We start from the raw sequence: 13,317 nt of genomic DNA, 5'->3' as shown, positions 1-13,317 counted from the left end.
GGCTTGTCGCCTCGCTTCCTTTTTGGATGTTGAGATGACTCACCATCTAATCACTCGTTTGCAGTTGTTCTGAACATCTTTTACTTTCCGTTTAGAAGACATTTGTTGCTCCAATAGCAGCTGTTCATCTTGGCGGGCACCGGCACGGATATCAGGCATCAACAACACATCTTCAGGTCATTTTAGGGCTCGACTGCGGACTCCACCTCTACTCCACTTTCTCCCTGTATAAAACATCCTTATTCGACATATAACTAGTGTTCATCGTAAAACTTTCTCCACGGATCTTCACGATGGGCGCGAATTGGCATTGAAGATAATCGATACCACCTGATTTCTGTTTGGTTTGAGAAAAGGGAAAATCCTAATAATCCCGGTGTTCTGACCTCGAAAGATGGGGGCTGTTTGGGTTCGCAAATGGGCGTTTTAAGTTACGGCGGTTTTGCATTTCGTAATTGCATCGGTGTTCACGACACAACGGAGTCATCGGGTTCAATCTGGGAGCGGCACGATAAAGCGTCATCACGGGTTATGACATTTGAGCAAAAAAAGAATACCACTACACATATAGAACAAGTGTTTGGCGACGAGGGGTTGGTCTCTATTTTGTTTAAGCAGGCAGGTGGTTCTTCCATCGGGGCGGAGTTGTGCTACTCGGCAAGGTCTTTTTTACATGGGAAATATCCGGGTCAAAGAGAATCTCAACACAAAGTAACGGGATTGGGTAGGCACTCGGGGTGTCTTGATTTTCATTTTTCTAAGCTCATGGCACGAGATGGGAGTTGGTTGCGCGGTGCTTTGGGGCTGCAAATACATGGCTCATATTTATGTCATCATCATCATCGTCTTTTGTTTCCCTTTTTTTTTTACCATTTTTACTGTCCTTGTATTACGGTCGAAGGATGAGAGGATACCAGTCCGTTTCTTTCGTATTATTCCCCCGGGCAAAGGTTCTACCAATTGGGTCAAGTGCATCACCAGGTTTCTTCTCTCGGGGCGATTTGGGGGAGGATGGAATCTTTGTGTATAGGAAATCATATTCGGGCGGACAAGCGCAGGCGGCGCGGAAATGGGTACACGCCAACTGGTTCCCTAACGGCTGTGTGGCGTTTACCTATTTTGGTGTTTGTGTGTGAAGATAAAAGAGAACGCCTTTTGTCAGGTGTCTTCTACCGTACATTCGATGTGTTCAATTGAAATGGGCGAAATATGTGCCTCTCACTTCTAAATCTCTATTGTGTTCCTGCATTTGTGATGGTTTGACTAGTGATCATAGTGGTGATATTAATAACTATCAGTATGAGGCGTATGGAAATCATAGGGAATGTTTATTTCCGATTAACTAGAATTAGTTTACGGTTCATAAGATCGAGGCTAGACATCTCAACTATTGCCGTCTCATTCATCTTCGGATCGATCTAGCAATAGTCCTGACAGTCCAAAGACGGGTCGCACAGGTCGGACCAGTGTATTTACTACGCCTATATGTAGTATGCATGTGTCTATGTTTGTACCTATGCATGTATATACTTATCTACCTATATAATATTGGGCTGTACATATATAATATGAATATGTATGCGCGCCGCCCCCTTCCCCGTCGTCTCCCCGTCGGGCTTGCTGCATGCAAGTTTGACGAGTTTTGGGAGAAGGGAGAAAGAAGGGGGAAAAGGCCTATCTTGCTCGTTTGAGATTAGTGGTCCGTCGGGTGCATAGGTAGGTATGTAGGTAGGTGTATGTATGCGGACGCCCCGCACTCCGTACCGGCTTTTGGTTTTATAGGTTGGGTTAGGTTAGGTTAGGTTGGGTTGGGTCAGGTACTGCGTAGGCAAATAGGTATGTAGGTACCTAAGGTAGGAAGGTAAGGGAGACAAGGGAAGAGATCTGCTGGCTGACTGTATGCTGTGTTCCCGAGGTTGTCCGTTCGTCGGCCCGGTCAGGTGATGAGTAGGAGATGCGGCGTTGTGTTGCGTGCGTGCTTGGTGGGTGAGGCGAGAGACTAACTAATGTAAGACTGTTGTTAGTATGAATAAGTTAGGTAGTTTTATAATAGTTAGAAGATATAAGTTTATATCGTATGTTAGGTAGATTACCTAGGTAGTTAATTGTATAATTCCTAAAATACATAAAAGTTGAGATATGATTCTAGGACGTCTTCATGCGCTTCTTGTCATTGGCGAATTGAGCCGGTTTCACAAACTCTGGCAGCGATCGATAACGGAGTCCTGTCGAATACCATAGGCCAATTAGATAACTCCGGTACGAGGTGACGGGGGGTGAGACGGAGGCCGCTGCGAGTAATACCATGTCATGTATGTGTTACTCGAGACTTCATGCGGGTAAATGTAGTACTGTCAGATATCAGATTGTTAAATGTGGCTGTTCATTCAATGGAACTCCATTGAGCGAGCATTGGGGAGCGTAATACGGACGGACGGAACTGCTCGAGGTTTTAATATCGGTGCTTGTTCCCAACAATATTATATTTCATTTCTGATTTATGATGTTGGGATTTAAAACGTCAGCTTCCTATTCTACGGATTTCTATGTATGAGGTCAGGACTAAGGGGGTTTGATATCTTCTAGATATAATAAGACTGTGGTGACAGCCTCGCATATAATATCTAATGGCTACAACTTAGAGATATGTATATGGCTGTTACTCCACGAATTTGCCATGGGTACAAATCATGGTTGCCACAGGCTAGGCCTAGTTCCTTATTACTTTATTTATACTATGAAGTTCCTGCTAGTACTGCTTATTTATAGTAGTTAGGCAAATATAAATTAAGTCTTGGGTAAGTTGATACAACAAGCAAACAGGAGCCATATTTGTCTGGAAATGAGTTGAAGTCTACATGATTCATAAAACTTGGACAGTAGACTTACCATTAGAGTTAAAATACTCTACGCCAACTACTAAAATAACACGGAGCCTTTCATGCTAATATACCTATTATTACTTCGAGGAGATATTGTACGGTTATAATATTTACCAAGGTACTCTAGCTTACGGCATCTGAATGTTACTTCGGCACATACATAGTGTCAGATAGCAGGGTTACTGGATCGACAATTTGAACCATAGAGACTTGCAACGTGATAAAGTAGATACTATATACATAGAGCCTCCTACATGCGTTTCCCTAGAAGCTACCTAAACCAACTCGAATAAAGAAGATCACTAGTTGTGACTTTGTACCGGATTAGGGGTTATTGCATGTATGAATACGTATTTATTTACCTTTGGTTTTTGCTTAGTAACTCTGACGTCCATCATTTGGATACACATCCTTAATTGGAATAGAAAACGGTGTTATGATATTAGGGAGTAAGTCACTACCTTAGCTTAGCGGATTTAAATATCTGGACAGTTCACGATACTTTCCGAGACGTCATTAAAGATGGCATGCTACTAATTTCCATAGTTAGATCTGAGATTTGGACTTGGACACAGTGTATTTATTTAGGCCGTGGTTAATTGAAATTAATCGTATTAGATATTCGGAAGAAAGAAGAATTAAGTTAATAATAAGGTGCAACGGTTAGGTGGAGAAGTGATGTCGTCTCTGATGTTATTCCTATGAGCCGAAGAAAGAAAGCGGACTAAGCCGAGGAATGAACCGTGCGCTAGCTATTATTGACCAATAATATCTCAGTATATTTGCATAACCCACTCAAGGTACCCTCTTACAAGCTGTTGACGTCATAATATTAAATAGATTCCTTGGTCTCCGGCCAGTGAGAGCAGCGCCATGTTCCATGACTACGAGACAATTACCTCAAAGCTCTTTGGGATAAGTTCAATTGGAATAAACTCGAGTACATTGTTCATACGCAATTTTCTGAGCTCCAAGCTACCGATTATCTATTACCTACTATCTACAACATACTCACTTATACAACTACAACTACGACTACTGCCGTTTACCTACAGAGAGACCTTATACCATCTCAAGAACTATATCAAATACACATAAACACAATGGCTTCCAGAATGCTATTCAGATCAGCTGCTACCATTGCTACAGGTAGACAAGCAGTAGCACAACGGACCTTCACCACCAGCTCTGTAAACCTATCTTACAAAGAGAGCAGCCGTAAGTAACACCACCTCCCCTAATAAAAGGAGCGTATGCATCCCACAGATAAAAAAAATTGGATAAGAACTACCTATTGGCTAACATAACGCCTCCCATGCAGACGGATCCGAAACACACGACCCAGAGAAGCACAAGCAAGATCTGCTAGCGAAGCACAAGGAAGGCAAGGGCCACTGGAAGCCCGAGCTAGCATCCGATAGCGAGGAAGCCGTCAAGGCTGATCGGCATGGCGGCGGCGGCAAGGAGGACATCGCGGCCCTGCAGGAGCGCACTAAGAGTGCTGCGGAAGAGACCAGCAAGGCTGGCACTAGCATGCGTGATGGGTTGTAAGGTCTGAGGACTTTGCAAGAAATTAAAGACATTGGGCTGACTGACTAGTTCAGACTCGACTTAATGGATAGGGATGGTGCGGGCCCGACAAAGTAAAATGGGCGAGTGAGATCAAGATGATGGTCATTATTTGGTCGTTATGGTAGGCGGTTTTATTACGGGTTTACTTATATGTATTGTACGAATAAGAAATGACAATGGACTCTGGATCTAATGACTAACAGAAATATCTACATCTACATCTACATGCTTAACTATCGTTCCTTACTATCGTGTAGTCTATAAATCTTTTACTGTAGCTGAGATATATCCACGGCTCAACTATTATAACTATGTATTACCCTTCTAAGTAAGTGAACCTGGACCGTGTATGGTCCGCAAGTTGATTTATATCAAATACCCAAAGAGAATATATGATGTGTAAGTCCGTGGTGCCTGTCCACGTATGAGTATAGTATAAACAATGATATGTATAATCAATGTAAATGTCCCTGTTAAACGCCTTGCCGACGCCATGCAAAATGCAACGAGGACTCGAGTATGCCAGTCCAATCCAGTCCTGTCTAGCGCAATTACCACATCCTGCCTCTTTTCTAATCCCCCCTTAGGTGTACCTAGCCAGCCCCCTCTCTCGTGCTCCTTTTCTTCTTCTTATCTTTCTCTTTATTTCAAAATCGCAATAAGCAACACCAACACAATAATCAGGATGATTATAGCAATCATCTGCTTACTATCCCCCGCCGCCCTCGTAATCTTGCCGACCTGGCGCTTCGCGCGATCTAGCCGCCCTTGATGCCTGTCCACCGCGCTATCGACATCATCAAGCATGGCCACATGCTCATCCAGCTCGTCGCCGATCTGCATGCTGAGCTCTCGCTGGCGCGCGATACTAGCTCCCAACGCGTCTAGCTGCTCGTCCTGCTGGTTTAAAATCCGCTGATGGTACGCGTGGATCTGCACGTTGTCCATTCCCGCCGCCTCGTCCCGGTACCCCAGGCTGTCGTCCCCCGGGTTGTCCCGGTACCGGCTTGCCCCGAACAGCTGCGCCTCTAGGTCTGGGTCTGTGGTCGCGGATGGACTCGCGGGGTTGTCGGTGAAGCGCACGGTTTTGGAGGCGGTGCGGGCGCCCTTGGGCCGGAGATTCGAGGACGAGGAGGCTTGGGAAGGGTTGGAGATGCTGTTGCGGGGCGACGTAGTGGCGTGCTCGAAGTCCGAGCTCAGGGCCGGGTCGTTCGGATGTGTGAGGGTGGATTCGGTGGATGGAGAGGAGAAGCCGTGGAATTGGGATGTCAAATCGTCGTATTGCTTCTGTAGGCTGGGAAGGGCATCGGAGATGGTGAGAGAGCCACTATAGATGTGTTAGTATAATAGGGGATATGTTAAAGATAATAGTTCTTGGGTATATAGATGGTATATCATAAACCCGATTGTCTAAGATGCTGTCGCATACTCTTCATCGCCGGCTTCCTCGAGCCTCTTCTGTTCTTTTTCTAGCGCTTCTAATCCATCTTTGAACTGATCTAAAGATCTAGATATATGTCCGTCCTTTGAATCGCCATCGAGATTGAGGCTCTGCGCCCGCTGCCGTTCCAGCAGGGAGAGCTTGATATGGTCGGCCAGGAGGTATAGCTGGTTTGGATTCGACATGGCGACTTATCGTTCGTCAGACTAGCGCCTGGGAATCTGGGATGGGGAAAGATATGTAGCGTGACGAATCGAACCAACCGGGGGATGCGGAATAGCAGATGTGTTGAATGTGTGTCCTAGTGTGTTTGAGGCCAAATTGTCAGTTGAGTGGTTCTTGATGGGCTGTAAGTTGTAACTCAGCAAGAGTAGGTACAGTAATCTGGACCAATCCTAGTAGCTAATAGATGCGACATGCGAATAAGACCTATCAGCTTTAACATTTATTACATACATTATGCATATGTGCATATATGCAGAATCGGGGACCATGCATAGGTTTTCTCCGCATCTCGATTCATTACTTTATGAGGTAGGTACCTTAGGTAACCTTATGTAATCCTGAGCATTTTCTTTCCTACCTTTCTCAATCTTTCTTTTATTTCTTTAACAACTTCCAACTATGATTCGTATGGCAAATACCATATTGTGCAGTCATCTTCCCTGGTCGGCCCGGGCATCAGTATAAACGAACTCACCAGTCAACTCAAGTTATATACCTAACTTAAGATGACCGGCTACGGAATGCTGGTAACGAATCAGACCACAGACTAGGTTAGGGGGCTGTTGGTCTAGTCTGGTTCTGTTCTATTCTGCTTTGCCGAGCTTATCCCCTCTTACTCATGTCTTCTATTTGAAGATTGAGGTATTTGAGCATCTAATGGGTCGAGCTCTTTGCTGACCTTATACTCCAGTTTGAACGAGCTCTTCAACTACCGAAGTGCTGACCTAAATCTTATTGCTTATGTGTTGGTTTATGTGCCTCACATCTGCAATTGAAGGAGCTCTGAGTCGTCCACCATCGTGGGGTCTAAGATGGGTTCCACGATGAGACAATCTTTGGGAACCTTCGAAACCAATGTTTGAGGTGTCTGGTGAGTAGCTGAGGTAGGATTTATGTCATTTCCTAGCTTAAGGTACGACGTCTCCCGAAGATGTACAACCCACCGGAGCCCTACTACCTTCTCCTATTTGGTTAGTTACGGACTTGTTACTGGGATGAGATAACTTTGCCCCGAACTGCCCGCACCTTTACGCCGCTTGGCAACATTCCGGCAAGTAAATCGTGTGGGGTTACCTATTGCTAGTCCCGCTACTATATCATTTCAAGGGTCCTATTATGACACCAGACGAAATAGTAATGGCTTTGCCCCTCACTGATACAAACTCGACCATCGACTTGGTTGTTTAAAGTTAGGTTGAAGTTTTTTCCGTCTGATATGTTATTTTTATTTTAGATCTCTAGTGAATCTTTTCTTATCTTCTACTTATTGTTACCTTTGTTACATCTGTCTTACGTAGTTTAGAGTACTAGGTTGGCGAAACTAGGTCTTCTCACTATACAACCATTTGTCTACCTCTCCCAGCTCAGCTTCTTATACCGATCTGTCATAACCGAATCCCACGTTGCACGACATCATGTCTCTCCCTAATGGCGTGTACCGCGCCGATCAGGTCGGCTCTTTTCTACGACCAAAAGCGCTTCTCGAGGCACGCGAACAGGCTGCTGAAGGCAAGCTGAAGGTCGAGCAGCTGAGAGAGCTAGAAGACAAATACGTCGCCAATGTCGTCGACAAACAGCTTACTGCTGGATTACGGGCCATTACAGATGGAGAGTTCAGGCGACAATGGTTTCACGTCGATTTCTTGAGAAATCTTAGCGGCATAGAGCTTCGTGGTGCTCTACAGTCTACCAATGTTAGCGTAGGAGGTACCATGCCTCCACGACTCGTTGTCGTTGACAAGATTGGCCACCCGAAGCCAATTCAAGTCGATGATTACAAGTATCTCGAGTCTCGGATCGCAGCAGCTGGCGCCAAGGCCACACCGAAGGTCTGCATCCCGTCGCCGACTATGATTCACTTCCGCAATACTCGCGAGACTATTGATGAGAAGGCTTACCCGACACTGGAGCCGTTCTTTGAGGACCTCGCGCGTGTATACCAGGAGGAGTTAGATGACCTCTACAAAGCCGGTGCTCGCTTTGTACAGCTCGACGACACTAACTTAGCCTATCTCTGCGATCCCAAGATGCGTGCTGAGGCTGAGGAGCGACATGGCGATGCTAACCTTCTTGCTCGTCAATACGCCGCACTTATTAATGCGGCTATCTCGAAGCGTCCCGCCGATTTGACTATTGGAATACATCTATGCCGCGGTAACCACCGCTCGCAATGGTTCGCGCAAGGTGGATACGAACCCGTAGCCGAAGTTCTATTCAAGGACCTGAACGTGGATGCTTACTTCCTCGAGTACGACGATGCGCGATCAGGAGATTTTTCGCCGCTCCGCCATCTACCCGAAAACAAGATTGTCGTCCTTGGTGTCATGACAAGTAAGAAGGCCGCCCTCGAAGACAAGGCTGAGATTATTAAGCGTCTCAATGAAGCTGCTTCGTTCTGCCCCAAGGGCCTGAAGCAACTCTGCCTCAGCCACCAGTGCGGCTTTAGCTCGACGTCTGAGGGTAATGATCTTACCGAGGAAGAACAATGGGCCAAGGTCAAGCTGGAGGTGGAGATTGCTAAGGAAGTTTGGGGAGATGATCTATCCATCTAAAAAGATACATAGAACAGGAATCTTGTTACCTTAGGTAACGCGATATGCTCCAGAGCATAGTCGAAAATTTCGCATCCGCCACGTGGGTAGGTATACGTTAGCCATATGGTAATGAAACTAGTGTGTGCATTTTCAGTGGCAACGGAGTTGAAAGCCAAGAAACGGGTGCGTTTGCGATGGCGTTGAGAGTGGTGGGTGTGATTCAACATAGCACGAAGTACGAAACCTGCATTAGTTGTACTCCAGTATAGAAAAGGCAGAAGATATAATACTACCAGCAGTAGTTGTCATACGCACTATAATTGTGTACCCGAAAGTCATTCATAGCACATCTTGTAGGACATAGCCGGTCTAATCTAAATAGGAGAACAACGATGCCAGTATATTAACATGGCATATCTAACGAAAAACCCTGCAAACTCCAGGAGATATCTTATTTGTACAGTATAGCAAACCCCCGCCTCCCCCTTTGCCACCCTCTTCCCTAATGCACACCGGGGAGTTTATGATTTTCTTGCGCCAGAGTTGCCAATCAAACAGTAATATACCACCCACCTATCACCATCCTGTTGTGTAGTATTGTAGTATTAGTTTAATCCTTTCCCCCGAGAGATGTTCTTGTAGCCCTTTAGTCCGCAGCCGCTATCCTTCCAAGCCTACCTGCCAAATCCTCTATAAACACAGGCGAGATACATTCTCCTTCTTGTTCGTTCGCAGCTCTCTGGGGAGATTTTCCGCCTCTGGGCCAAGGGGTACTGGGCGTATAATATAAAAGAAACATGAAGACATGAAGACATGAAAACATGAGAACAGAAGCATAAGCTCATTCGGAAATGCATAGAAATTGCGCCAACCAAGAAAAATCAAAGCTCAGCTCTTTGCATAGAGCCTGAGAATCTCGAGAATCTCGTAATTAGCCTCCTGAACAACGACGTTTGTTCCAAGAGACCAGAACATCGAAAAAGCCGAGGCTTTTTTTGACCCGAAACGCCGAATACATTTCTGTTGCCACCGAGCGACGGGGATTAAAAAGCCGGAGATGCCATTTTAAGAAAGAAAATCCGTATTAATCCGCCCGAATAGCTGGTCCGATCAAGATAAAAATCCCCGCAATAAGAGGGCGAGAAGAAAATCGACGTTTAAGCTCCTGGAGGAGGAGGGGCTTCACCCTGAGGCTGGCCGCCAGGTTGTTGCTGGGCATAAGCTTGGTACCAGAGCGCAAGGTATTGCTGGTATCCACCATCTTCACTCAAAATTAGTATGATTTATAAAACAGAAGGAGATATTATTTTGGACTTACACGCAGCATACGGGTCGCTAGCAGGGTTAGCACCTGCAGGCTCCGCTGCCTGGTTGCTCTGTTGCTGCTGGCCATAGTTGGGATTAGGGTTAGGATTAGGATTAGGATTATCCCAATCTCGGCGGTGTTGGTTGCGAGGAGGGCGACTTTGGTTGCCACCATTATTCTTCTGGCGCTGGGAAAATATAAGTAAACTGTATAAGTTGGCATCACGGAATGATAAGGACTTACTACTGCATCAACTTTGTCTTCGATAGCACGCTTGGCTCGGTTGATGGCGTCGTGAGATCCAATTAGGCCGATTTCACGCTCAGATTGACCAGGAACAGACGCAGTAACATTAATCTTACATCCGGTAGTGTTTTGCATCTCTCGGATGGTCTCACCACCCCTACCTATGATCATACCAACAGCATCACCAGGTACGAAGATAGAGTCATTGATCTTATCACCAGCACCTTGGCTGTTGTCACGAACTTGGTCAGTTCTTTGGGGGCGTCCTTTATTAGCATCGTTGGTGGTGTTGCTGGTGTTATTGTTGTTGACATTGCGGCTATCACTTGCAACAATCTCGAGAATCAGTTCCTTGGCTTGGCTAGCAGCATTAGGGGGGCCAATGAGGTTCACAGGGCGCAGACCGTCTACACTCTGGTCCTCGCCGACAATGTTAATGTGACAGCCACTTCGCTCTTGCAAATCCCTAATAGTTTCACCACCACGGCCGATAATAAGGCCAACCGTGCGGTCTGGGACCATAATCTGCATGCAGTCTTCACCGTCTCTCAATGTAGCTGGGCTAGGGGTAGTGTTATCGCGACGAGTATGTTGAGGCTTATCAAGGCCGGCTCGTGCAAGGGCACCCATGCCGCTATCTTCAATGATTCTATTGATTGATGCCTTGGCTTCCGCACGTTTAGCACGAGGACCGGTGATCTTACACTGGCGGTACGGGCCAGGTTCACCAGTGGGCGACAAAAATTGCACTCTGCACGATGTTTCCGACTCAACTCGACGAAGGTTCTCTCCTTGTCTTCCAATGATGAGGCCCACTAGGCTCGACTCGATGCTGATTACTTCTGAATCATCATCATCTCTGGGCGAGAACAGACCGCTAGAAACGCGACCACGACTAGGGCCGGGCGATAGAGAACGATCACGACCACGACCGTAATCACGAGTAGGAGCACCACCACGATCATTACGTCGTTCATCCCGGTATGGGTTGACGTTATCACGAAAATTTTCACGACGCGTGGGCGGAGAACGAGATCTCGATCTATAGTGTCTGGCATCCACAGCACGAGCATCATGCCCCTGATAAGCACCAACAGCCGGTCGTTCATACGGGGTCAAGCCCTGTTCAGTTGCATAATTTTTAGCTTTGGCAATCGCGTCACCAAGATTGACAGTACCCGACGTAATTGGTCTAATGGCACTTAAATCAAAGCCTCCAGGTGCTGAGGACTGTTGTACGGGAGGATACGCCCCAGTTGCATACGGTGAAGGCTGGGTGGTGGGTGGCAATGTCGCATACGCATTAGGAGGTGGTCCTTGTTGGTAACCCGGCATGGCATAGGGTGTTTGACCTTGAGTGGGAGTTCCAGTTTGCGCCGCTGTAGTACGAATGCATGGTCAGATTTGATTCATGAGGTTTATCAGAAAAGGCTGCGCGTAAGGAAAAAGGAAAAAGGAAAAGAAACATGGTCAAAACTCATACCTGCTAGAGCGGCGAGGATAGCCTGAACATTCGGCTGTGCTTCTGCCATTGCGCTGACAATGCAGTCTAGTCGGCGATTCCACTTGTAGTAAAAACGTCTTGGATGACAAGTTTTTATAGCAAGATCAAAGAACAGAAGTCTAAGTATCAAGGTCGACGATAAATCCTCGGTCCAAAAGATGAAGTGGCGAGTCCCGAGGCACGCAAATGCACTTTTGTGATGACAGACAAGTGTTCAATGTATACGTTCAGTCAATCAATCAATCAATGCGTCAGATGATCCCTCGACTAGAAGTTGACTAAAAGTTGACTAGAAGTTGGCTTGGTCAGATCAATTATGTCGATGGTAAGATGCAAAGTCCGATCAAAAAGTAAGTCGAATCAATAGTTGAATTTTTTGTTCTGTCAATCTGCGTCTGACCTAGGTGTGATACAGTAGGGGAAGTACTGTGGAGGTGTGCAGGTAAGGGGGTTGAGAGTATGGAGATGAAGAGGATGAAAATGTGATCCGGACTGATTCACTGTATGTAAATGTGTGTTGGAATGTTTCCCTATCTTAAATGGTGAGAGCGTGTCTTCCTTACCGATCCACTAGATGAATGAATGAAAGAGGAAAAGAGAAAGAGATCTTTTGGATAAAAGGTCTTGTGTGTTTGGAGGAGGAGGAATTTTTATAAGGAAGAGAGGACGGAACAAATGTTAAATGCTGATGGGAAGGTGGATGGATGTAAGAAATCAAAATATGTACTAACAAAATCCAAAAGGTACTTGCATGGTACGTACATGTAGCCTAATACAAACTGTTTTTTTTTTTCTTGGGAAAGCGCTAACCTTTTTCGGTGACTTCGAGACAGCTGTTTGTTCTCGGTTATTGTCCTTTAACTAGCTCGGGATGGTCCCATTAACCTTAGTCATTTAGACTTTGCCAATCATATGATCACATGTGCAGTACGTACCGCTTTAGTTACTTTAGTGGTCTAATACATACATGTATATAATTACCCAGTAACCTAGTGATTGCCAATATTTACATAGGTCATTACATTTATTGGCGACATCAAACATCCACATCAGCGGTTTTAAGTCAAATGAACTTGCCCTGAGTAGTTGCTTATGTAGAAATTCACATTTAGTATGGAGCTATCTTTAATTTGCTATGTACAGGCATATATTCATTTTGTAAAACGCATGAACAGCATCGCGATCGGAAACATGATGATGCCTATAGCCATGAATACCACCGTGTAGAAAAGCATTATCGAGGCGGTATCTTTACCCGTAATGACGATGATTTCTTTCTGATACTCCTTGCTGCTTTTCGCTTCTTTCGCCTTCTTGGCTTGCTTTCTCTTGCTCTCTCGGAGAAGTTGGTGTTGTTTAGTTGCGTTGTGGACCATCTCGTGCTTTCTCCGTTTCCCCTTTATCATCCAATCCTGAGTTAGTAGATTCTTTCGGAGCTCACTCACGTGAGCCTTTAATACAGCATTCTGGCTTGTGAGTTCCATGGTAGTCTTTTCAAGCAGCTTCATTTTAAGCCCTAAGGCCTCAACGCTAAGTTCCAAACACTGCGACTCGAGTTGCTCTTTCGTTAGCAAGGCAAGCGGGATCGATGGGATGCTTGAGCCAGA

The 13,317-nt window shown here is 45.7% G+C and overlaps 4 protein-coding genes across 4 annotated transcripts; 2 read left to right on the top strand and 2 right to left on the bottom strand.

Annotated features, from left to right (window-relative positions):
• Positions 1-3,985: 3,985 nt before the first annotated feature.
• Positions 3,986-4,529, top strand: GL218_00642 (putative mitochondrial carrier protein pet8 protein; the record flags this gene model as incomplete). Its single annotated transcript, XM_033577073.1, has 3 exons — positions 3,986-4,100; positions 4,204-4,429; positions 4,487-4,529. The coding sequence occupies 3 exons, from the start codon at positions 3,986-3,988 to the stop codon at positions 4,527-4,529; spliced, it is 384 nt and encodes a 127-aa protein (XP_033442038.1).
• A 567-nt stretch (positions 4,530-5,096) lies between these two features.
• GL218_00641 (uncharacterized protein) lies at positions 5,097-6,080 on the bottom strand (the record flags this gene model as incomplete). Its single annotated transcript, XM_033577072.1, has 2 exons — positions 5,097-5,781; positions 5,884-6,080. The coding sequence occupies 2 exons, from the start codon at positions 6,078-6,080 to the stop codon at positions 5,097-5,099; spliced, it is 882 nt and encodes a 293-aa protein (XP_033442043.1).
• Positions 6,081-7,535: 1,455 nt separating this feature from the next.
• GL218_00640 (uncharacterized protein) lies at positions 7,536-8,672 on the top strand (the record flags this gene model as incomplete). Its single annotated transcript, XM_033577071.1, has 1 exon — positions 7,536-8,672. One exon carries the CDS (start codon positions 7,536-7,538, stop codon positions 8,670-8,672), a length of 1,137 nt encoding a protein of 378 aa, XP_033442262.1.
• A 1,139-nt stretch (positions 8,673-9,811) lies between these two features.
• GL218_00639 (Far upstream element-binding protein 1) lies at positions 9,812-11,738 on the bottom strand (the record flags this gene model as incomplete). The annotated part of the gene is made up of 4 exons (XM_033577070.1): positions 9,812-9,915; positions 9,973-10,147; positions 10,204-11,585; positions 11,690-11,738. 4 exons carry the CDS (start codon positions 11,736-11,738, stop codon positions 9,812-9,814), a joined length of 1,710 nt encoding a protein of 569 aa, XP_033442302.1.
• Positions 11,739-13,317: the final 1,579 nt, after the last annotated feature.

Source organism: Daldinia childiae (assembly GCF_008694065.1).
Source record: "Daldinia childiae strain JS-1345 chromosome Unknown Scaffold1, whole genome shotgun sequence".
Lineage (NCBI taxonomy): Eukaryota > Fungi > Ascomycota > Sordariomycetes > Xylariales > Hypoxylaceae > Daldinia > Daldinia childiae.
The sequence above is the reverse complement of the archived record's forward strand: the minus strand, read 5'-3'. Positions and strand labels throughout refer to the sequence as shown.